At 33.8% G+C, this 27,071-nt stretch overlaps 1 protein-coding gene across 1 annotated transcript; it reads right to left on the bottom strand.

Moving 5' to 3' along the window:
- Window positions 1–640: 640 nt before the first annotated feature.
- On the bottom strand, window positions 641–26,418 carry LOC141400101 (uncharacterized). The gene is made up of 3 exons (XM_073979531.1): window positions 26,066–26,418; window positions 7,658–8,058; window positions 641–2,662 (listed from the first exon to the last, which is right to left on the bottom strand). The coding sequence occupies exons 1-3, from the start codon at window positions 26,090–26,092 to the stop codon at window positions 985–987; spliced, it is 2,106 nt and encodes a 701-aa protein (XP_073835632.1). The 5' UTR covers window positions 26,093–26,418; the 3' UTR covers window positions 641–984.
- Between the last annotated feature and the right edge of the window lie 653 nt (window positions 26,419–27,071).

The following is a 27,071-nucleotide window of genomic DNA, read 5'->3' as shown; positions in this document are numbered from 1 at the left end:
AATAGAAGACTTCCGTTGGATTCTTCTATATAGAAGAAGACCTCCATAGGAGTCTTCTATACAGTAGAAGACCTGCATAGGAGTCTTCTATGGAATAGAAGACTTCCGTTGGATTCTTCTATATAGAAGAAGACCTCCGTAGGAGTCTTCTATAGAGTATAAGACCTCCGTAGGAGTCTTCTATAGAGTAGAGGACCTCCGTAGGGGTCTTCTATAGAGTAGAAGACCTCCATAGGAGTCTTATATAGAGTAGAAGACCTCCATAGGAGTCTCCTATACAGTAGAAGACCTCCATAGGAGTCTTCTATACAGTAGAAGACCTCCATAGGAGTCTTCTATACAGTAGAAGACCTGCATAGGAGTGTTCTATATATCTCTGTAAGTCTATAGAGTAAAACATCTCTGTAGGAGTCTTCTATGGAGTAGAATACCACCGTATGAGTCTTCTATGGAGAAGAAGACCTCCGTAGGGGGTTCTATGGTGTAGGAGTCTCTATGGAGTTGAAGACTTCCGTAGGGGTGTTCTATGTATATATTATGAGACCTCCGTAGGGGTCTTCTGCTGAGTAGACGTCCCCCGTAGTAGTCTCCTATAGCGTAAAAGACCTCCGTAGGAGGAATCGAGCGTTCTATCAGCAAATTTGTTATTATTTTAGTTAATTTTTTTTATTTTTTAAAATATAAAAACAAAATCGGAAAAAACATACAAAAAACAATAAAACTTATTAACTAAATATTGCACATTTTTTTAATACATTTTATTAAACAAAAATCTCTTATTTAAAGTGGGCGCTATTTTAAAACTATGAAATGAATAGAGTTAAGGCAGAAGAGGGAAAGAAGAAAATGAATTCAAACTAAAAAACGATGAAAAGGAAATTTGAAAAAGAAAAAAGAAAATAATTAATAAAAATGAGTAAAAATATATCAGTACCATCTGTTTCTCTCATACTGCTGGGACCTGGAAAGAGAGCTTCGTCGCTCTCATTTCTTGGTATTTATCACTTGAGTTGTTTTAAACTCCACCGTTGAACCAGTTTCAGCACCAAATTTTTCCCTCACAAATTCGTTGATTTTTTGCAAATCTTTATCTGACTTGGAACCAGCCGTGGCCGAGGCAGAAGCTCTTCGCTTGTGATTTGCTCTGCCACGGGCCCTGGGCTTGGTACCATGGGCATGATAATTGAAGGGTCTTTGAGTTATGGCCACCACTTGCTGTTGTGGCTCCTGTGGAGCTGCAGCTTGATGTTGCTGCTGATAATGGTGTATGGATTCATGAGATTCTTGTTGATAGGTCTGGGGATGTAGCTGTTGTTTGTAATCTTGATGATAATCTGGCACTGAATGGGGAGCATGTCGTTCATTGGGTTTAATGGAAGGTAGGGGATACATATTCGAATAATCTTTAACGGCAACTTCGGGGTTGTGGGTAAATATAACTTTGGTGTGGGATGGGCGGGGATTATTTTCTGATACAGGTAATGAAGGAGCATGTTCACCCAAATCTGCCACAGGTTGTTCGGGAACGTATATGGGTTGAGGTTCCTGTTGCTGTTGCTTTTGTTGATGGTGATGGTGTCCAGGTTCATAAACGTTGACATCTTCAGGAGCCGCCATTGAAATAAGGAAAACATGTTGATATGTGGCTGGTGGTCCTTCTGGCTGGGCATATTCTTGTTGGTGGGCGTAATAGTATTGCGGCTGCTCGGGTTGGGGTGCATAGTGCTGTTGTTGTTGCTGGTGCTGGACTTCTTGCTGTGGTACATAGTGTACTTGTTGTTCTGGTTCGGGTGCTTGTTGTGCAGGTGCTTGATAATACGATTGAACATGATTCTCAGGTTGTTGGGCCTGTTCGGGATGAGAAGGATGCCTGTGTCTATAGGTTTGATAGACATCATCAATGGGTGGGTATTGAGGCTGAGGTTCATATTGGACATGTTGTTGGGGTTCATAGTGCTGCAAGTCTTGTTGTTGATATTCCTGTTGTTGCTGATGGTGATGCTGCAACTCTTGTTGTTGTTGATATTCCTGCTGTTGCTGATGATGATGTTGCAACTCTTGTTGTTGATATTCATCCTGCTGCTGGTGATGATGCTGATGTTCCACAGGCAAAGGTGCCGGAGCTGGGGCTTGAGGCAATGGTGCTTCTTCCACATGACCGCCATGTTGTGCATAATCAATTTCCTGCAATTGTTGTTGTTGTTCATGTTCATGGTGGTGCTGAAGTTGTTGGTGTTGCTTCTGCAGTTCCGCTTCCTCTAAAATACGCAGATATTGGGCAGCCCGAATCTCCAAATATTGTTGCAGCAAAGTTTGCAAATGTGAGGCATATTTGGCTGGTCCGGGTATACGCAAAACAATAACGGGTTCTTCATATTGCTGCTGGTGCTGCAGTTGTTGTTGTTGTTGATGGTGTTCGGGAAGAAGTTCTTGCTGAGGTTGTTGTTGATGTGGAACATCTACATGAGCCGCCCCACCACCATTATGCGTAACATAGGTTTGTGGTTTCAGTTCATATGAATAGGAAGGTTCTACCGAAACTTCAGTTTTACCATTCGGGATATAGTACTTTGGTGCATCACTGGGTATGTCCTTTTGTGAATAGGGGTAGAATTCAAACTTGGGTGGACTGTAGTCATAACCATTGTGGGAGTAGCCATAGCTGGAAGGAAAAAGGGAGAACGTGGCTTAGATACTAGGAATAAAAATAAGAAAAGATTTGTTAAAGAAGAGAAAACGTTCTATAGGATAGAAAATCTCCATAGAGATCTTATGTAAGATAGAAGACCTCTTTAGGGGTCTTATATCGAATAGGAGACCTCCAAAGGGGTCTTAGGGGACCTCCGTAGTTTTGTTCTATCGAAAGAAGACGTCCGCACGGGTCTTCTACGGAAAAGGAGGCCTCTATGGAATTGGGGTCTCGGTAGGAGTCTGCTATGGAATAGGAGACCTACGCAGGAGTCTTCTATTGAATATGAGACTTTGAGACTTTGGTAGGAGTGTTCTATGGAAAAGGCGACCTTCGTGAAGGTCTTCTATAAAATAGAAGAATGGAAGACCTCTGTAGGTGTTTTTTTAGAAGAGATTACCTCCATAGAAGAGAAACCCTAACTTAAGGGTTTTCTATGTAACAGAAGACATCCATAGAGCAGAAGACATGACCTTTCTATAAAATGTAAGAGCTCTCTATCGAAAAGAATACCTTTGTAGGGCTCTTCTATAGAACAGAAGGCCTCTATAAAAAAGAAGTCCTCTGTAGGGGTTTTCTATTGAATACAATAGAAGACCTCTGTAGGGGTCTTCTATAGGACAGAAGAAATCTGTAGAATGGAAGACCTCTGTAGGGGTCTTTTGTAGAATGGAAGTCCTCTGTAGGGGTCTTCTAGAGAATAAAAGACCTCTTTAAAGGTCTTCTATAGAATGGAAGGCCCCTGTAGGGGTCTGCTATGGATTTTCTATAGAATATGGGATTTCTATAGAAAAGAAGGCCAATGTAGGGGTCTTCTATAGAATAGAAAACTTCTGTATGGGTCTTCTATAGAATTGAAGACCTCTGTAGGGGTCTTCTATAGAATAGAAAACCTCTGTAGGGGTCTTCTACAGAACAGAATACCTCAGTAGGGGACTTCTATAGAATAGAATACCTCTGTAGGAGTCCTTTATAGAATAGAAGACTTCTGTAGGGGTCTTCTATAGAATGGAAGACCTCTGTAGGGGTCTTCTATAGAATGGAAGACGCCTGTAGGGGTCTTCTATAGAATGAAAGACGCCTGTAGGGGTCTTCTATAGAATGGAAGACGCCTGTAGGGGTCTTCTATAGAATGGAATACGCCTGTAGGGGTCTTCTATAGAATGAAAGACCTCCGTAGGGGTCTTCTATAGAATATCTCTGTAAGGGTTTTCTATAGAATAGAAGACCTCCGTATGGGTCTTCTAGAGAATGGAAGGCCTCCGTAGGGGTCTTCTATAGAATAGAAAACCTCTGTAGGGGTCTTCTATAGAATGGAAGACGTCTGTAGGGTTTCTATAGAATGGAAGACCTCTGTAGGGGTCTTCTATAGAATATCTCTGTAAGGGTTTTCTATAGAATAGAAGACCTCCGTATTGGTCTTCTAGAGAGTGGAAGACCTCTGTAGGGGTCTTCTATAGAATAGAAAACCTCTTTAGGGGTCTTCTATAGAACAGAAGACCCCAGTAGGGGTCTTCTATAGAATAGAATACCTCTGTAGGAGTCCTCCATAGAATAGAAGACCTCGGTAGGGATCTTCTATAGAATAGAAGACCTCGGCAAGGGTCTTCTATAGAATAGAAGACCTCGGTAGGGGTCTTCTATAGAATAGAAGACCTCGGTAGGGGTCTTCTATAGAATAGAAGACCTCGGCAGTGGTCTTCTATAGAATAGAAGACCTCGGTAGGGGTCTTCTATAGAATAGAAGACCTCGGCAGTGGTCTTCTATAGAATAGAAGACCTGGGTAGGGGTCTTCTATAGTATAGAAGACTTCTGTAGGGGTCTTCTTTAAAATAGTAGACCTCTGTAGGGGTCTTCTATAGAAAAGAAGACCTGTATAGGGGTCTTCTATAGAATAGTAGACCTCTGTAGGGGTCTTCTATAGAATAGAAGACCCCCTATAGGGGTCTTCTGTGAAATAGAAGACCTCTGTAGGGGTCTTCTATAGAAAATAAGACCTCAGTAGGGGTCTTCTATGGAATAGAAGACCTCTGTAGGGGTCTTCTATAGAAAAGAAGACCTCAGGAGGGGTCTTCTATAGAATAGAAGACCTCAGTAGGGGTCTTCTATAGAATAGAAGACCTCGGTAGGGGTCTTCTAAAGAATAGAGGACCTCAGTAGGGGTCTTCTATAGAATAGAAGACCTCAGTAGGGGTCTTCTATAGAATAGAAGACTCCAGTATGGGTCTTCTATGGAATAGAAGACCTCAGTAGGGGTCTTCTATATAATAGAAGACCTCGGTAGGGGTCTTCTATAGAATAGAAGACCTCGGCAGTGGTCTTCTATAGAATAGAAGACCTCGGTAGGGGTCTTCTATAGAATAGAAGACCTCGGCAGTGGTCTTCTATAGAATAGAAGACCTGGGTAGGGGTCTTCTATAGTATAGAAGACTTCTGTAGGGGTCTTCTTTAAAATAGTAGACCTCTGTAGGGGTCTTCTATAGAAAAGAAGACCTGTATAGGGGTCTTCTATAGAATAGTAGACCTCTGTAGGGGTCTTCTATAGAAAATAAGACCTCAGTAGGGGTCTTCTATGGAATAGAAGACCTCTGTAGGGGTCTTCTATAGAAAAGAAGACCTCAGGAGGGGTCTTCTATAGAATAGAAGACCTCAGTAGGGGTCTTCTATAGAATAGAAGACCTCGGTAGGGGTCTTCTAAAGAATAGAAGACCTCAGTAGGGGTCTTCTATAGAATAGAAGACCTCAGTAGGGGTCTTCTATAGAATAGAAGACTCCAGTATGGGTCTTCTATGGAATAGAAGACCTCAGTAGGGGTCTTCTATAGAATAGAAGACCTCGGTAGGGGTCTTCTATAGAATAGAAGACCTCGGTAGGGGTCTTCTATAGAATAGAAGACCTCGGTAGGGGTCTTCTATAGAATAGAAGACCTCGGTAGGGGTCTTCTATAGAATAGAAGACCTCGGTAGGGGTCTTCTATAGAATAGAAGACCTCGGTAGGGGTCTTCTATAGAATAGAAGACCTCGGTAGGGGTTTTCTATAGAATAGAAGACCTCGGTAGGGGTTTTCTATAGAATAGAAGACCTCAATAGGGTCTTCTATAGAATAGAAGACCTCGGTAGGGGTCTTCTATAGAATAGAAGACCTCGGTAGGGGTCTTCTATAGAATAGAAGACCTCGGTAGGGGTCTTCTATAGAATTGAAGACCTCGGTAGGAGCGTTCTATAGAAAAGAAGACCTCTGTAGGGATCTTTTATAGAACAGAAGACCTCTTTAGGGGTCTTCTATAGAATAGAAGACCTCTATAGGGGTCTTCTATAGAACAGAAGAACTCTGTAGGGTTCTTCTATATAACAGAGGACCTCTGTAGGGAGTCTTCTACAGAATAGAAGACCTCCTTAGGGGTCTGCCATAGAATAGAAGATCTCTTAGGAGTCTTCTATAGAATAGAATACCTTTTTATGGGTCTCTGTAGTGGTCTTCTATAGAATAGAAGACCTCTGCACGGGTCTTCTATAGAATAGAAGACCTCTGTAGGGATCTTCTATAGAATAAGAGACCTCTGCATTTGTTTTCTATAGAACAGAAGGCCTATGTAGGGGTCTTCTATAAAATAGAATACCTCTGTAGGGGTCTCCTATAGAACAGAAGACCTCTGAAGGGGTCTTCTATACAATAGAAGACCTCGGTAGGGCTCTTCTATAGAATAGAAGACCTCTGTAGGGGTCTTCTATAGAATAGAATACCTCTGTAGGGGTCTTCTATAGAATGGAAGACGCCTGTAGGGGTCTTCTATAGAATGGAAGACTCCTGTAGGGGTCTTCTATAGAATGGAAGACGCCTGTAGGGGTCTTCTATAGAATGAAAGACCTCTGTAGGGGTCTTCTATAGAATATCTCTGTAAGGGTTTTCTATAGAATAGAAGACCTCAGTATGGGTCTTCTAGAGAATGGAAGACCTCCGTAGGGGTCTTCTTTAGAATAGAAAACCTCTGTAGGGTTCTTCTATAGAATGGAAGACGTCTGTAGGGTTTCTATAGAATGGAAGACCTCTGTAGGGGTCTTCTATAGAATATCTCTGTAAGGGTTTTCTATAGAATAGAAGACCTCCGTATTGGTCTTCTAGAGAGTGGAAGACCTCTGTAGGGGTCTTCTATAGAATAGAAAACCTCTTTAGGGGTCTTCTATAGAATGGAAGACGTCTGTAGGGATCTTCTATAGAATAAGAGACCTCTGCATTTGTTTTCTATAGAACAGAAGGCCTATGTAGGGGTCTTCTATAAAATAGAATACCTCTGTAGGGGTCTCCTATAGAACAGAAGACCTCTGAAGGGGTCTTCTATACAATAGAAGACCTCGGTAGGGCTCTTCTATAGAATAGAAGACCTCTGTAGGGGTCTTCTATAGAATAGAATACTTCTGTAGGAGTCCTCCATAGAATAGAAGACCTCGGTAGGGGTCTTCTATAGAATAGAAGACCTCGGTAAGGGTCTTCTATAGAATAGAAGACCTCGGTAGGGGTCTTCTATAGAATAGAAGACCTCGGCAGTGGTCTTCTATAGAATAGAAGACCTCGGTAGGGGTCTTCTATAGAATAGAAGACCTCGGCAGTGGTCTTCTATAGAATAGAAGTCCTGGGTAGGGGTCTTCTATAGTATAGAAGACTTCTGTAGGGGTCTTCTTTAAAATAGTAGACCTCTGTAGGGGTCTTCTATAGAAAAGAAGACCTCTATAGGGGTCTTCTATAGAATAGTAGACCTCTGTAGGTGCCTTCTATAGAATAGAAGACCTCTGTAGGGGCTGCTATAGAATAGAAGACCTCTTTAGGTGTCTTCTATAGAATAGAAGACCTCTGTCGGGGTCTTATATAGAGTAGAAGACCTCCGTATTTGACGTTTCGTAGGAAGTAGGACCTCCGTATGAGTTTTTTTATTGAAATTTCGATATATATTTTTTTTAATTTCACTCACCCCAATTCACCATCGATAGTCCGCTTACTGTTCTTGCCATTGCCACTTGTTGCTGTTGTTGTGTTATCATTTTCTACCTTGATTTTTACCTTGCCCCCATGCTGTTTGAATTGTTTGTCCAGTTCTTTGATAAAGGCCAAATCATCTGCTGGCAAATCTTTGAATTTATCCGTTATATCAGCCACCTTCTTTAGCGATGATTTGGTTGGACGTTTCTTTAAAGTGTTGACCTTTTTGGGATATGTTAACTTATCATTGGCTTTAGCTGATGCTGGTGCTACCGTTGTGGTTGTTGTTGTGGATGTCGTTGTCGTCGTCGATTTTGTTTTGGTGTCTTTGGTATTTGAAGATTTATTGGCTGCATGACCATATTCCGTTAAAAGCAAAACTAATAAACAGCACTGTAAACGAATAAAAAAGAAACAACAAACAAATAAATAATTATTACGTATACGTAAGAGATGAAAAAAACAACAACAATAATAAAAAAATAATATCAACAACAATTGATTTAACCATCCACATTGCATTGACCATTGGTTGCAACAAGTCAATCATGTCCATTAACAATATTGGAGCCATGTGCTTGCTTGCTACGGCTGGTTGGTTGGTTAGCTGGCTCATTGGTTAGCTGGCGCGGGATGGCCAGTGCTGCAAAGTGAATGTTTTGCATTGAACGTCAACTTTCGGTTTTCAATGTTTTGCTCTTTTGTTTTTCTGCTTCTTCTTTGAAGATAAACAGCCTCGGTTTGCAATACATTTCGTCTGCCAGCAGAGTGGCCAGATGTTTGCCTGGGACCCCCAAAAAAGATACATAAAACGAAAACTAGATCACTAAACCGAGTAACTCCTTGACATGATAATTCGACCAAAGGGGGCCAATGTTTGTTTTTTTTTCACTTGCCTTTACAAACATTGCCTAACCTTTATGGCCCCGTTAGCATAATTCCAGTCGTTTGATTCAGCTGAGATAAAACAGGAAACATAGGTGGTCTTGTGTTATGTTTGCATAAGTTCGCAAATGTACATGTGTGTGTGTGAGTGTTTGCTTACACAATGTTTAGACCACAACGTAATAATTTGGATAACCACCACTTATAACCCCCGAAAAAAGCAAGGAGGTATTTATTTTTGGCCAGGAAGCATTGGCTTGAAAATCAACAAAACTGGAAAGAAAGAATGAGGAAGTGAAAGAAAAAAAAAACAATTGGGAAAAGGTTTGTGGGACAAATGACTTATGAAACAAACCTCACAGATCTATCCATAGTCATCGAATGATATTTAAATAGGATTATAGAGAAACTTTTTCCTCTAAAACTATAGAATTGAAGACCTCGGTAGGGGCTTTCTATAGAAGAAAAGACATCGGTAGGAATTTTATATCGAATAAATTACCTTCGTAGGGGTCTTCTAAAGAAGAGGAGAACTCAGTAGGGGACTTCTATAGAAGAAAAGACCTCTGTAAGGGACTTTTATAGAAGAAAAGTCCTCTCTAGGGGTCTTCTATAGAATAGAAGATATCCGTAGGGGGTCTTCTACAGAGGAGAAGACCTCAGTAGGGGTCTTCTATAGAAGAAAAGACCTGCTTAGTATTTTCTATAGATTAGAAGACCTTCGTATAGAACAGAAGAAACTTGTTCCACTATAACGATAGAATTGAAGACCTCGGAAGGGGTTTTCTATAGAAGAAAAGACATCCATAGGAATTTTTTATCGAATAAATTACCTTCGTAGGGGTCTTCTAAAGAAGAGGAGAACTCAGTAGGGGACTTCTATAGAACAGAAGACATCCGCAGGGGACTTCTATAGAAGAAAAGACCTCTGTAAGGGACTTTTATAGAAGAAAAGACCTCTCTAGGGATCTTCTATAGAATAGAAGATATCCGTAGGGGGTCTTCTACAGAGGAGAAGACTTCAGTAGGGGTCTTCTATAGAAGAAAAGACCTGCTTAGTATTTTCTATAGATTAGAAGACCTTCGTATAGAACAGAAGACCTCCGCAGGGGACTTCTATATAACAGAAGACCTCTGTATGGGACTTCTATATAACTTCTATAGAATAGAAGACCTCCGTAGGGGTCTTCAATAGAATAGACGACCTCCGTAGGGGTCTTCAATAGAATAGAAGACCTCCGTAGGGGTCTTCTATAGAATAGAAGGCATCCGTAGGGGTCTTCTATAGAATAGAAGACCTCCGTAGGGGTCTTCTATAGAATAGAATACCTCCGTAGGGGTCTTCTATAGAATAGAATACCTCCGTAGGGGTCTTCTATAGAATAGAATACCTCCGTAGGGGTCTTCTATAGAAGAGAAGACCTCCGTAGGGGTCTTCTACAGAACAGAAGACCTCCGTAGGGGTCTTCTACAGAACAGAAGACCTCCGTAGGGGTCTCCTTTTTCTATAGAAAAATTTCATCAATGACTCTTTTTCCATAGAAAAATGTCAACAGTGACTCTTATTCTAAAAAAGTCAATGTAAAAAAGAAAAATCTTGGAAAATACAACCATTGGCAATGTTTTTAATCAGAGACAACAGTTTTATAAAAAAATTATCACCCATGTTATTTTTGCTATAGAGCATCGAATCCAAGGAAATGACATATCTTTTTTGTTTTTATACCCTCAGCCTTTAGGCTAAGGAGGGTATATACACTTTGATACGATGAAAATGTGCCTCATCGAAATAATGGTTTTTGACCCCAAGTATGTTTGGACGAAATGTGTTTCAGACAATTTGGAGTCGATCTAGCCATGTCCGTCCGTCTGTCTGTCCGTCTGTCTGTCTGTCCTGCTGGCTGGAGCGCACGATAACTCTCGAACGGATGAACTGATTCGGTTCAAATTTTGGCTTTCGTAATATTTTGCCCAAACTTAGTTTAAGTTCGAAGATGAGCTACATCGGTCCACTCCTTCCGATACCTCCCCCACAAAAGTTCGAAAATGTTCGGAAAGTTTGTGCGCACGATAACTCTTGAAGGGAGTGACCGATTTGGTCCATACTTTGTATAGCGTAAACTTTCTACCAGAGTAATATGAGGTTCCAATATGGTATCAATAGGTCCACTCCTTCGGGTACCTCCCACACAAAATTTCGGAAAAGTTCAGTTTAGGGCCATCTCTCGAATCGCTTTGATTTTTGTTTTAGCAACTTGTATTCACTGCCCTACATACGACGGTACAAGTTTCATCAGGGGCAAGTCCATACTTCCTGAGAAAATAGCATGAAAGTTGCAGAAAAACCCCTATGACACCGTGTGAGGTGGTTGGAGCGCAAGATAACTCTCGAACGGATCTGCCGATTCGGTCCAAAATATGGCCTTAGTAATATTTTGTCCAAACATAGTTTAAGTTTGAAGATAAGCCATATCGGTCCACTCCTTCAGGTACCTACCCCACAAAAGTTCAAAAATATTGGGAAAAATTGTGCACACGATAACTCTTGATGGGAGAGACCGATTTGGTCCATACTTTACACATTTTCATAATATCTACCAGATATAGATAAGGTTCGAATATGGACTATATTTGTCCACTCCATCCGGTACCTCCCACACAAAATTTTGGATAAGTTCACTTTAAGACCTGCTCTCGAATCACTTTGATTTTTGTTGAAGCAACTTACATTCGCTCCCTCAATTACGATGGTAAAAGTTTTTTTCAGGGCCAAGTCCATACTTCTTGAACAAACAGCCCGAAGGGTGTAAAACCCCCGTAGGCACCATATGTAGTGGCTGGAGATCCACTTCCATAATGGTCAAGGTAGATCCATTCCTTTTAGTATCTCCTCTTCAAAACTTTTGATCTTTAATGCTAATCAACATTTTTGTCGGTTCAAACGCCCAAATTTTTTAAACGCCCTAAATACATACATACGTATTTTGGGGAAAAAATTGTTTCAATATACACAGGCTTTACTTGTTTTTTTTTGCAATTTCAACTAATTAATAACTTGCATGCCATTCAAAATGTGGCCACAACTTCAACAGCTGTTGCTTGTTTTCTTTCTTTCTCTCACTCTACCAGATGACGCAACTTTCATGCTGTCATTAAATGAAAAGCCACCACAACAAATCTAACCAAAAATACAGCCTACAATTTGTGGCTAAATATGAAAATGTGTAAAACTAAAGAGCAAAAAAAAGAAAAATTACAATAACAAACTTACACAACAAATGCATGCATGCAAGTTTACAACAACTTCTCTGTTGCATCTGTGGTCTTCAAATAAAACGTAAATAAAAAAACAGACAGACAGCAAAAGTCAATAAAAACCAGTTGCCATTGCAAATCCTAGCTTGTAGTGGATAAACTATTTCATGATGTATTGCTTTGCTACACATTGTATGGTCATTTGTTAGACAATGAAGAAGAAGATTAATATCATGAAGATGTTGTCATAAGAGAACGGAGAAGCCACAACAGTTATGTGGGAACATGTTTATTAATCATATCATTTATATATCGGCAGTCATGTTATTGGGTATAGACCTCTCGCTCTGTCATAGATTCTGTTCTATAGAAAATCCTTACTGAGATCTTTTTTTCTATAGAAGACCCCTAAGCAGTCTCATTTAATTATAAGTTGCCTATAGGGGTCCTCTATTCTGTATAAGAATACTACTAATTGTACTAGGGTGATGATATTTTTCTATAGAAAAATTGTCACTGAAGAAATTTTTCTATAAAAGACTTGTCACTTATGGCATTTTTCTATAGAAAACTTGTCACTGATGACATTTTTCTATAGAAAACTTGTCACTGATGACATTTTTCTATAGAAAACTTGCCACTGATGACATTTTTCTATAGAAAAATTGTCACTGATGACATTTTTCTATAGAAAAATTGTCACTGATGACATTTTCCTATAGAAAAATTGTCACTGATGATATTTTTCTATAGAAAAAGAATCTCTGATGAGATTTTTCTATAGAAAAAGGGTCACTGATGAGATTTTTCTATAGAAAAATTGTCACTGATGAGATTTTTCTATAGAAAAATGGTCACTGATGAGATTTTTCTATAGAAAAATGGTCACTGATGAGATTTTTCTATAGAAAAATGGTCACTGATGACATTTTTCTATAGAAAAATTGTCACTGATGACATTTTTCTATAGAAAAAGGGTCGCTGATGACATTTTTCTATAGAAAAGGGTTCACTTATGACATTCGTATAGAACAGAAGACCTGATGACGTTTTCTATAGAAAAAGGCTAATCGATGAAATTTTTCTGTAGAAAAAGGGCCACAGGTGACATTTTTTCTATAGAAAAATTGTAACTGATGACATTTTTCTATAGAAAAATTGTCACTGATGACATTTTTCAATAGAAATAGGTTCACTAATGAGATTTTTCTATAGAAAAAGGTTCACCGATGAAATTTTTCTATAGAAAAAGGTTCACTGATGACATTTTTCTTTAGAAAAATGGTCACTGTTAACATTTTTCTATAGAAAAAGGGTCACTGATGACATTTTTCTATAGAAAAAGGGTCACTGATGACATTTTTCAGTAGAAAAAGGGCCACTGATGACATTTTTCTATAGAAAAATTGTCACTGATGACATTTTTCTGTAGAAAAATGGTCACTGATGATGAAAATGGTCACAGAAAAATGGTCACTGATGACATTTTTCTATAGAAAAATGGTCACTGATGACATTTTTCTATAGAAAAATGGTCACTGATGACATTTTTCTATAGAAAAAGGGTCACTGATGACATTTTTCTATAGAAAAATGGTCACTGTTAACATTTTTCTATAGAAAAGGGTCACTGATGACATTTTTCTATAGAAAAAGGGTCACTGATGACATTTTTCAGTAGAAAAAGGGCCACTGATGACATTTTTCTATAGAAAAATTGTCACTGATGACATTTTTCTGTAGAAAAATGGTCACTGATGATGAAAATGGTCACAGAAAAATGGTCACTGATGACATTTTTCTATAGAAAAATGGTCACTGATGACATTTTTCTATAGAAAAATGGTCACTGATGACATTTTTCTATAGAAAAAGGTTCACTGATGGTATTTTTCCTTTTGGTATTTTTCCTTTTCTATAGAAAAATGTCATCAGCGACCCTTTTTCTATAGAAAAATTGTCACAGATGACATTTTAGTGACATTAGTGAACGTTTTTCTATAGAAAAATTGTCACAGATGACATTTTTCTATAGAAAAAGGGTCACTGATGACATTTTTCTATAGAAAAGGGTCACTGATGACATTTTTCTATAGAAAAACGTTCACTAATGACATTTTTCTATAGAAAAAGGGTCACTGATGACATTTTTCTATAGAAAAATGGTCACTGATAACATTTTTCTATAGAAAAACTGTCACTAATGACATTTTTTATAGAAAAATTGTCACTGATGACATTTTTCTATAGAAAAACTGTCACTAATGACATCTTTCTATAGAAAAAGGGTCGCTGATGACATTTTTCTATAGAAAAAGGGTCACTGATGACATTTTTCTATAGAAAAAGGGTCACTGATGACATTTTTCTATAGAAAAAGAGCCACTGATGACATTTTTCTATAGAAAAAGAGCCAATGATGACATTTTTCTATAGAAAAAGAGTCACTGATGACATTTTTCTATAGAAAAAGGGTCGCTGATGAGATTTTTCTATGGAAAAAGGGTCACTGATGACATTTTTCTATAGTAAAATAGTCACTGATGACATTTTTCTATAGAAAAAGGGTCGCTGATGAGATTTTTCTATGGAAAAAGGGTCACTGATGACATTTTTCTATAGTAAAATAGTCACTGATGACATTTTTCTATAGAAAAAGGGTCACTGATAACATTTTTCTGTAGAAAAATGGTCACTGATGATGAAAATGGTCACAGAAAAATGGTCACTGATGACATTTTTCTATAGAAAAATGGTCACTGATGACATTTTTCTATAGAAAAAGGTTCACTGATGGTATTTTTCCTTTTGGTATTTTTCCTTTTCTATAGAAAAATGTCATCAGCGACCCTTTTTCTATAGAAAAATTGTCACAGATGACATTTTTCTATAGAAAAAGGGTCACTGATGACATTTTTCTATAGAAAAAAGGCCACTGATGACATTTTTCTATAGAAAAATTGTCACAGATGACATTTTTCTATAGAAAAAGGGCCACTGATGACATTTTTCTATAGAAAAATTGTCACTGATGACATTTTTCTGTAGAAAAATGGTCACTGATGATGAAAATGGTCACAGAAAAATGGTCACTGATGACATTTTTCTATAGAAAAATGGTCACTGATGACATTTTTCTATAGAAAAAGGTTCACTGATGGTATTTTTCCTTTTGGTATTTTTCCTTTTCTATAGAAAAATGTCATCAGCGACCCTTTTTCTATAGAAAAATTGTCACAGATGACATTTTTTTATAGAAAAAGGGTCACTGATGACATTTTAGTGGCATTAGTGAACGTTTTTCTATAGAAAAATTGTCACAGATGACATTTTTCTATAGAAAAAGGGTCACTGATGACATTTTTCTATAGAAAAAGGGTCACTGATGACATTTTTCTATAGAAAAAGGGTCACTGATGACATTTTTCTATAGAAAAAGAGTCACTGATGACATTTTTCTATAGAAAAATGGTCACTGTTAACATTTTTCTATAGAAAAAGGGTCACTGATGACATTTTTCTATAGAAAAAAGGGTCACTGATGACATTTTTCTATAGAAAAAGGGTCACTGATGACATTTTTCTATAGAAAAAGGGTCACTGATGACATTTTTCTATAGAAAAATTGTCACTGATGACATTTTTCTATAGAAAAATTGTCACTGATGACATTTTTCTATAGAAAAATTGTCACTGATGACATTTTTCTATAGAAAAATTGTCACTGATGACATTTTTCTATAGAAAAATTGTCACTGATGACATTTTTCTATAGAAAAATTGTCACTGATGACATTTTTCTATAGAAAAATTGTCACTGATGACATTTTTCTATAGAAAAATTGTCTCTGATGACATTTTTCTATGGAAAAATTGTCACTGATGACATTTTTGTATAGAAAAAGAATCAATGATGACATTTTTCTATAGAAAAATTATCAATTGTAATATTTTTTTTACAGAAAAATGATCAATGACGATTTTTTTGAAATAGAAAATTATAACTAATGATATTTTTCCATAGAAAAATGATTACTGATGATATTTTTCTATAGAAAAATAATCACTGGAGACATTTTTCTAAAGAAACATAGTCCCTGATGACGTCTTTCTTTAGAAAAATATATACTGAAAAATAATCACTGATAACATTTTTCTATAGAAAGATATTCATTCGTGACATGTTTCTATAGAGAAATAGTCACTATTGACATGGTTCTATAGAAAAGTTGTCACTTATGCAATTTTTCTATAGAGAAACAATCACTGATTTTGGATTGATTTTTTAATTTTTTTTACAGAAAAATAGTCACTCATGACGTTTCTCTGTAGACAAATAGTCTCTATAGAAAAATAGTCACCGATGATTAATTGCTGATACCATTTTTCTATAGAAAACTTGGTACTAATGACATGTTTCTAAAGAAAATTAATCACTTTTGCCATTTTTCTAGAGAGAAACAATCCCTGATGACATATTTCTATAGAGAAATAATGAAATTTTTCTTTAGAAAAATGACTGATGATATTTTTCTATATATAGGAATATTGACTGTTAACATTTTTCTATAGAAAAATAATCACTGATGAAATTTTTCTAAAGAAACGTAAACACAGATGTCATCTTTCTATAGAAATTTAATTACTGATGACATTTTTTTAGAAAAACGATCAATATTGATATTTTTCTACGGAAGAACTACATTATTCTATAGCAAAATAGTCAATAATAATAATATGTTTTTGTTTTTTTTTTATTGCTAATTTTTTGTCAAGAGTTTGTCTCTTAAGTCTTTTGATTTCTTTCAGATAATTGTTTAGTGAACGAAGTCCATTGTATCGGTGCGTATTAGTCATTATCTGTGACTGCTAGCGACTGTTAGATTGTGCATAATTACGCGCTCTAAAAGAAAATATCGAAATATGAGGCAATATTAAATCGTTTTGACACGACAAGATTGGCGTCCAATAATACATAATTTATTGTCCGCAGCTAATTTGTACTTTGTAGTGCAATTGAAACATCTATTGCGTAGAAGAATTAAAACTGTGACCAAAGGTGTTTTTTTGATTTATTTCAATTTTATTTAAAGTAGTTCATCTCGGCCAATTAAACAGCCATCGGCGGCTTAATTGTTAATGAGAGGAAGCAGGCATATTGTAAATTGCTATGGACATGCCAAAACTATTAACACATTTTTTTCGCTTAAAATTTTTAATAGGCACTTACCAGCAGTCTAGGCTTGCTTGCATTTGAAAAATGTGGTTTACACAAATACGACTAATAGTTGCAGGTCTACATTAGTTGTTCATATGTTTGTTGGCAACGTCTATTTTTTTTTTTAATCTTCATTTGAACCATTTCAAACAATGGCCAGCCACTACACTCTTAACTGATAGCAATGAACTTGTCTAACCATTGCTTTTTCTCAAGCTAATTAAATGGGAATTTACGTTACGGAAATTATATCCTAATGCCAAAACACATGTGTTTAATGGGTGGTTGACTGGCCACCAACTTCATTCAGTTCATTGAGTTGCAACAGTTGTGGATATTCTTTAAGCAGCAAGAAATGCTGTGCCATGATATAGAAAAATAATTCAGGAGATGTTTTGTATAGTCCTTGAAGTCTATTTGGAAAAACTAAGTTCATCTTTGCTTATTAAATTCATGCATATGCTTGCCACACATCAACTATAAATGTTAAGTGTTCATTTCCAAACAAATCAAAAGACTTAAGCAACAAACATGAATCTAGACATCTGCCAAATCATCATGTATGTTTGTGTTTGCAAATCAGTTAGGTCAATGTCCATTACATTTGGAATCTACAGCTATTTTAGGGGCCATCACTATGTGTAATAAACAATAAAAATTTTAGCTTTTTGCCGCAATTAACCTGTGTCGTTATAAATAAAAATTTCAAAAATAAGAAAAGAGTTTAAGGTCATAAACTGCGAAGGTAATTAACGCATTTAGTGTAATTTAATTAAACAATAAAACAACTACAAAATTTAACTCTTTGGCCACAAAAGTGGCCATGTTATGCTTTGTTGTTTTTGTTTTTTTTTCTATTTCTATCAACTCTAGTTATGAACGACCGCCACACCACTCCCAGGCCAATTTTAATTATGGCCGGCTTAACTTTATTTGGTACTTCAATACTAAAACACACTAAAACGCCGCCTGCTGTTGAAAAAAATAGCAACAACACAAGTGCAGTGCAACCAACAACGATGTTGGGTTCTTTATCTTACCACGCTGTCACATGGACTATGATTTCTTATTTGTGTTGTTTTTTTCTATCTGGTTTAATTTCTTGTTTCTTGGTTTTTTCGTTGCTACTTTGTCACAAAGCGCTAATTCCCTGAGAACTAAATTTGCATAAAATGTTGAGATATTTGTTATTTGTTCACCGGCTTTTTTATTTGATTTACATGTTAGGTTAAGACAACGTCATTATATTTTTTTCTCTTCTTTTTATAGTCGCACCTAATTACTACAATATTGTTCAGTACAAAAAAAAATAAAGTATTTCATAGGAAAAATTTGTCATTACGAAATTTAAATATGAAAAACAAGATTTAAATTGGGTCACAACTCACGCAAAGAGAACGGAATGACAAAATTTTTAGAAAAACTATATTTTTTTGATTGAGAAACTGGCTATGAATTCCATTTACAAGAAAATAACTATTACAAAAGTGAAATGTGTATTATATGCAAAGCAGACTACCATTTGATAGTTTCTATAACAAAAATGTGAAAAGTGCTAAATTTTCTGTAGAAAATGTAGATCAGTTATTCTTCTTCTTTATTTGCCTATTCGTCATACGAATGTTGGATACCATTACAATTACAAATTCGTACAAATAAATTCGTAGATTTTTCACAATATCGGCAAATATGTCTCTGCTTCTGGCAGCACTAAGTAGGTGTCCCACGTCTCGTATTCCAGTCCATTCTTGAATATTCGCAATACAACACAAATTCTTTCGGACTTTAGGAGTTTTTCCTACTATTCTTAATTTTATGATATCCTGCAAGAGCTTGTATATTGAATTCCTCATGATATGTCCAAGGTAGGCATTTTTTCGTCTGTTGATGTTTATCATTATCTCTCTATTTCGATTCATTTTTCGAAGCACTTCATTGTTTGAAACTAAGGCAGTCCATGGTATTTTTAAAATTCGGCGGTAGATCCACATTTCGAAGGATTGTCCATGCCTCCATACCGTATAGTAAGGTTGACCATATATATGCATTTATAAATCTACATTTAGTTTCAAGATTTATATCATGGCTGGACAGAACTCTCTTGTATTTGAAAAACGAGTCTCTAGCAATTTCAATACGCCTTCTTATTTCCTTGCTGCAATCCCATTCGTCATTTAAAGTTATTCCGAGATATTTAATGTTTTGGACTCTTTCGATTGAGAAATTTTGTATTTTAAGGGAAATATTGCTGTGGCTATTCTACCTGCTCACAACCATATATTTTGTTATACTCCTTCTATTGAACATTAAACAATATCATATTACTTGTAATGTGTGTAAACAAAAATTTCAATTTGAAAAACATATGAAAAAAAGTGTTATCAGAACCAAAAATCATAATTTCCAAAGGCTGATTGAGTGGACAAATATCCATCAGTGTAAAAACAAATTACATTTGAAGGAAAAAACAATCGATGACATAGAAGCCACTCCACACCCGATATGTCTGATGAGCCGCTACCCACTGCGAAACCGGTCACATGGTGGTTGTGTGGGTTTGAATCTTCGGCTTTCCTTTTGCAAAAATCATCGGTCATTAAGCTCGATTCCAACGAGAAATTTATTAAAATTAATACTAAAATGATCATTGCCTTAATAGGCAAAATTTAAAAAAAATCGTAATTGACCCATTTCCATTTAGAGGAGTAGTGATTCATTCACTATATGCTCATCAGATTATATTTTTAGAATCACCTATTTCTATGGAAAATGTCCTCAGTGGTAACTCTTCTATATAACACTTAAATCAGTAATAATGTTTCTACAGAAAAAGTTTTTCTATAGAAAAATATCATCAGTGATAATTTTTCTACAAAAAAAAAAAATATCATCAGTGATAATTTTTCCATAGAAAAAAATCATCAGTAATAATTTTTCTACAGAAAAATAACATCAGTCATAATTTTTCTATAGAAAAATATCATCAGTGATAATTTTTCTATAGAAAAATATCATAGTGATAATTTTTCTATAGAAAAATATCATAGTGGTAATTTTTCTATAGAAAAATATAATAAATTATAATTTCTATAGAAAAAACATAAGTTACGATTGTCTACAGGAAAAGATCATCATTTTATTTTTCTTTAGAAAAATATCATCAGCGATAATTTTTCTACAAAAAATATCATCAGTGATAATTTTTTCACAGAAAAAAAAATTTCACAGAAAAAAATTATCAGTAATAATTTTCTATAAAAAATATCATCAGTGATAATTTTTCTATAGAAAAATATCTTCAGTGATAATTTTCCCACAGAAAAAAATCATCAGTATTAATTTTCTATAGAAAAATATCATCAGTGATAATTCTTCTATAAAAAATATCATCAGTAAAAATCTATAGAAAAATATCAACGTGATAATTTTTCTATAGAATAATATAATTATTGATAATTTTCTATAGAAAAAACATAAGTGATGATTGTCTACAGGAAAATATCATCAATGATATTTTTCTAAAGAAAAATATCATCAATGATATTTTTCTAAAGAAAAATATCATCAGTGATAATTTTTCTACAAAAAAATATCATCAGTGATAATGATATCTCCATTTATAAATTTTCCACAGAAAAGTCATTAATAATTTTCTATAGAAAAATATCATCAGTGATAATTTTTCTATAAAAAATATAATCAGTAATAATTTTTCTATAAAAAAATATCATAAGTTTTCCATATAAAAATATTCTATTTTTTCTATAGAAAAATATTATAATTTTTCTATAGAAAAATATCTTCAGTGATAATATTTCTACAAAAACATATCACCAGTGATAATTTTATCAGTGATAACTTTTCTATAGAAAAATATATTCAGTGACAATTTTTCTATAAAAAATCATCAGTGATATTTTTTTATAGAAAAATATCATCAGTGATAATTTTTTATAGAAAAATATCATCAGTGATAATTTTTCTATAGAAAAATATAATTAGTAATAATGTTTCTATAGAAAAAATATCAGTAATAATGTTCTACTATAATCAGTGATATGTTTTCTATAGAAAATCATCAGTGGTTATCATCAGTGATAATTTTTTTTACAAAAAATGACATCAGTGATATTTTTCCACAAAAAAAAAAAAAAAAAATTATCAGTAATAATTTTCTATAAAAAATATCATCAGTGATAATTTGTCTGAAAAAATATATCATCGGTTATAAATTTTCTATAGAAAAATATCATCAGTGATAATTTTTCTATAGAAAAATATTGTGGTGATAACATTTCTATAGAAAAATACATTTATCGATAATTTTTCTATAGAAAAAACATAAGTGATGATTGTCTACAAGAAAATATCATCACTATTTTTTATAGAAAAATATCATCAGTGATAAGTTTTCTATAGAAAAATATCATAGTGATAATTTTTCTATAGAAAAATATCACCAGTGATAATTTTTTATGGAAAAATATCATCAGTTATAATTTTTCTATAAAAATCATCAGTCATTATTATCAGTGATATCTTTTTATAGAAAAATATCATCAGTGATAATTCTTTACAGAAAAATATCATCAGTGATAATTTTTCTATAGAAAAATATAATTAGTGAAAATTTTTCTATAAAAAAATCAATTGTAATTTTTTAATATTATCAGTGATTATTTTTCTATAGAAAATCATCAGTCATTATCATCAGTGATAATTTTTCTTTAGAAAAATATCACCAGCGGTAATTTTTCTTTAGGAAAATATCATCAGAGATAATTTTTCTACAGAAAAAATCATCAGTAATAATTTTCTTAGAAAACAATCATCAGTGATAATTTTTCTATAAAAAATATCATCAGTAATAATTTTTCTATAAAAATATCATCAGTAATCATTTTTCTACAAAAATATCATATAATCATATAAAAAATCATCAGTGATATCTTTTTATATGGAAAAATATAAGTAGTGATAATTTTTCTATAGAAAAAAATATCAGTAGTAATTTTCTACTATAATCAGTGACAATTTTTCTATAGAAAATCGCCATTCATTATCATCAGTGATAATTTTTCTTTAGAAAAAAATCACCAGTTATAATTTTTCTATAGAAAAATATCATCACTCATAATTTTTCTATAGAAAAATATCCTCAGTGATAATTTGTCTATAGAAATATATCATAATGATAATTTTTCTATAGAAAAAACCATAAGTGATGATTCTCTACAGGAAAAAATCATCAATCTACAAAAAAAATATCATCAGTGATAATTTTTCCACAGAAAAAAAAAATCATCAGTAACAATGCACGCCGGCCTTGCACGCTGAAGGTCATGGGTTCGATTCCCCGGCCAGGCAACATCAAACATTTTTCAGCGGTGGCAAATACCCCTCAGTAATGTTGGCAACATTTCCTGAGTATTTCAGCCATGTAAAACTTCTCTACAAAGTGGTGTCTTAAGACACGCCGTCCTAAAAAAAAAATAAAAAAATAGTTTTCTATAAAAAATATCATCAGTGATAATTCTTTATAGAAAAATATGATCAGTGATAATTTTTCTATAGGAAAATATTATCAGTGATAATTTTGTACAGAAAAATATCATCAGTGAAAATGTTTCTATTTAGAAATATAATCAATGATAATTATTTTTCTATAGAAAAATATAATTATTAATAATTTTTCCATAGAAAAAACTAAAGTAATCGTTAGTGATAATATTCTATAGAAAAATATGATCGGTGATAATTTTTCTATAGAAAAATATCATAGTGATAATTCATCCATAGAAAAATATCATAGTGATAATTTTTCTATAGGAAAATATTATCAGTGATAGTTTTGTACAAAAAAATATCATCAGTGAAAATGCTTCTATAGGGAAATATAATCAGTGATGATTTTTCTATAGAAATATATCATCGTTGATAATTTTTCTATAGAAAATCATTAGTCATTATCATCAGTGATAATTTTTTTTAGAAAAATATCATCAGCGGTATTTTTTCTTTAGAAAAATATCATCGGAGATAATTTTTCTACAAAAAATATCATCAGTGATAATTTTTCCACATAAAATTGGGGAAGAGTTCTTTGTTTCAATACAAAGAGCTAAGGGAACTGATGAGTTCAAGTGACGTTGGACGAAACTAGTCTTCTCTGCCCTTCCCTAAAGTAAATCAATTTTAACTACACCCATTTTAGAACTTGTTTTTTTTTTTTTAATTTGAAAACAACAAATCTGTGATGAAGCTAAGCTTACTTTAAAAATAAAAAGCAAACGCACATCACAACAAAACTGCCAAAGTGAATCTAGTAATCATTTTCTATAGAAAAATATCATCAGTGATAATTTTTCTATTGAAAAATATTATCAGTGATAATTTTTCTATTGAAAAATATTATCAGTTATAATGTTTTTTTTTATATAGAAAAATATAATCCGTTGTAATTTTTCTATAGAAAAATTTTTCCATAGAAAAAACATAAGTGATGATTGTCTACAGGAAAATATTATCAATGATATTTTTTTATAGAAAAATATCATCAGTGAAATTTTTCTATAGGAATATTTAACTAGTGATAATTTTTTTTATAGAAAATTAAAAACTTTTTTCTATAGGAAAATATAATCAGTGATAATTCTCAATAGAAAATTATCATCCGTCATAATTTTAATTTATCAGAATATTGTCAGTGATAATATTTCTGTGGAAAAATATCATCAGTGATCATTTTCTATAGAGAGCTTTCATCAGCGATAATTTTTTTATGGAAAAATATCACCAGTGATATTAGTAATAATTTTTCTCCAGAGAGCTATCATCAGTGATATTTTTTCAGTGATAATTTATCTATAGAAAAATTTTTCATAGAAAAAAATCATCAGTGAAAAATTTCGTTAGTAATAATTTTCGATAGAAAAATATCATCTGAGAAAATTTGTCTATAGAAGAATGTTAACTGTGATACTTTTTCTACAGAAAAAATTCATTATTCATAATTTTCTATAGGATTGCAACTGACTACTGGTGCTGTCTTCATGAGGACGCGATGATTTTCACAGGTGCAGCAGCACGAAAAGATGTTGTCGATGCAGCACCAACTTGGGTGTTATCGACATAGGCATCGCTGGCACATTATTGTTGACAGCTTCGTTCAGTCACGGAAGAGGAGATCTTTATGATCTACAGAGAAAAATCCAAAAGTGTAATCAGTTCGGTCTATGGAACATATGTTCTGTAATGGACCAGCTAAGTAAGTAAACAGAAACTTCTAAATCAAGGAAACTATCAGGCAGGCTTGAACAGCAATTCACACTGATGCAGTTGCGCAGGCAAGTTAAAGACATAGTGTTAATGCCGTACTCGGACCGATCTATACAGCTATACCTAAATTTTGAATTTTGATACCGAAGAAACATAACCAGATACCTGAAACTATGGAAACTAAAGATCTGTTTTGCTACAACAACAAAGCTCACTTAGCTGTGAACGCAGCACTATTATGAGAAGTTAGAAAAAAAAAAAATTTTGGAATTTCTTTCGACGTTTTTTCCATTGTGCACATAAGTATCCTCAAAAATAATCAAATAAAAAATTATTAACAAATTAAAACAAAAACAGCAAAAATATTCAATTATTTCTGGTTCAACGAAAGCGGAAAGAAAGCTGAAAGAGAAAATGTTCACCGTTCCGAGCCGAATTGGTCTAACTTCAAGGTCTAACTTCAGAGAACACATCTGATGTTCGGAGTTCGGAAATATGATCGCTGCTGTAGCCGCAGGCAATAAATATCTTGGTCCCAGTATTCCTTTTTAATTTAAAATCGATGGGTGAATTTTAATAAAAAATGAAAATATTATTTGTATGTAAGTCAAGCTTAAACACACATCTCAACAAAGCTGCCAAAGTGAATCTAAAAAATTAAAATATTAAAGAAGACCGCCTAAACATATTGATATTGATTGCCAAGGGACATATTTTTCAGTTCTTCAGTTCAGTTCTAGGACATAATTCTTGATGTAATCAATATACATTTATGAAATACCTTGAATTCGAAAGTGTGATCCATTTATCTCTCTACAAAAAAACATTTTTCCCGTCTTGGATTTCGAGCCTTCTGCATAACTTAAAAATGTTATACAAGATTTATTTCCGAATCATCCATATTTCCCATCTTCAAAAGCTTGTCAGGGAATAAGTCCCACAAACTCTTATTTAAAACATGTAATTGATGCCTACCTCTATACCGTCTGTGCCCATATTCATATTTTATGTTATCTTGCTCCTATTTAACCAAAAAGCTTAAGCTTCTTTTAATTTATTTGAAACCAAATCTAGTTACTTTATAATTAAAACATTATTTATAGTCTTTTAACATCCATTGGTTTACGCTTCATACTCCTACTTCTTCACAACTTCATCTTTCCTTTCCTGGAAAACTATGTAGCCCACACTAACTATTGCAACATTGCATAAAGATGTTTCATTTTAAAATTTATTTTTATAACATTTTTTAAAGTCCCGTTATTTTAATTTACAACGCCTTGCTAACCAGTTTAGCAAACAAATGGAAATAAATCTTTTTTTGCAAGGAGTCGAATGAAGAGAGCAAGAAAACTTCCGGCACATAAAGACTTAACAAAAAACGCAGCGGGCGGGCATTTTCTTTGGCAAGTTTAAAATACTGGCCATGTCTTTTTATTTTTGTTGCCACGGAAAAAAAACTGGAGATGTTGTTAGACAAGTGGAACAACTTGTGATGTGAGGATTGCACTTTTACTGATGGCAGTTGAAAGAAAAACCGAAGAAAGAAATTGCCAAGACATTGCACAGAAAATACAAAAAGAAAGAAAGGCCAATAGCATGGACTAACATTTACACTTTTCCGAGCAGCACACAATGACCAATAACAATAATGTAATGATTATGTAAATTGTTTTACTCATCGTTGTTGTTGTTATTGTTTTATTTTCAACAGAAAATTCGTTAGCAGGATATTGTTTCATTTCATTATTAATTTTTTCTTACCACTAATGATTGAGTTTTTATTTTCATTTTGGGTTTTTTTACTTTTTACAAGGCACCAATAAACAATTTTTAAATAGAAAAATATTTTTGAAATTTATTTCTATATTTAAGTTTAATTTTGTTAATTGTTTGTTTAATTGTCAAATCACTTCATTCTTTTTTTGGGGATAATTTTGTTATTTCTTTTTATTTATTTTTTTAATATTTAATTATTTTAATTTGAAATTTCAAATATTATATTTCTCTTTATTTTTTTAGCCGTTAGTATTCGTTCAAGTATCGTTTTCTTTTACTGTGTTTGGCGCGTTACTTGCATTAGCTTTATATACTCCAGCTACTCTTTGGTCAATGCCATTGCAACTCTTTGGCTCTTTTGCTGTGTCATCTACCACACAATGGCAGTATTAGTGGTGAGTTGGTACACTATACTTTTTGAAATGATGTTTTATTCTCATGCGAGTTATAGATGAGGGAGACGAATCTCTCAGTTAACTTGGAGTATAATAGAGTTGCCAACAAAAGACCAAAAATGTTGGTTTTAAAGTTCGTCGTGCTTGAAAAAATTTTTAAAAGATACCGACTTCAAATAATGCTGAAAAAAGATTTAAAAAATCCCTTCCTAAAATACTGGAAAAAATTTAAAAATCAATGCTTAAAAAATTGTTAAGAAATCCACGCTTCACAAAAAAATACTTGAAAAAATTCATAGAAAAATCTTGAAAAAATTCTTAAAAAGCTTGAAAAAATCTTAAAAGATCCACACTTCCAAAAAAAAATGCTTGAACAAATTTCTTAAAAAATCAATGCATCCAAAAAATGCTTAAAAAAATTCCTTAAAAATTCCAAAAAATTTTCGAGAAAAATTCTTAAAAAAATCCACGTTTCTAAAAATTTTGTAAAAATCTTAGAAAACCTACGCTTCAACAAATGCCTAAAAAATCGAACATTAAAAAATCTTAGAAAATCCAAGCTTCAAAAAATACCTGAAAAAATCTTAAAAAATCAA

The sequence above is a fragment of the Musca autumnalis genome, unplaced genomic scaffold (genome assembly GCF_047663935.1).
Source record: "Musca autumnalis isolate F117 unplaced genomic scaffold, ASM4766393v1 scaffold_3, whole genome shotgun sequence".
Classification (NCBI taxonomy): Eukaryota; Metazoa; Arthropoda; class Insecta; order Diptera; family Muscidae; genus Musca; species Musca autumnalis.
The sequence above is the reverse complement of the archived record's forward strand: the minus strand, read 5'-3'. Positions and strand labels throughout refer to the sequence as shown.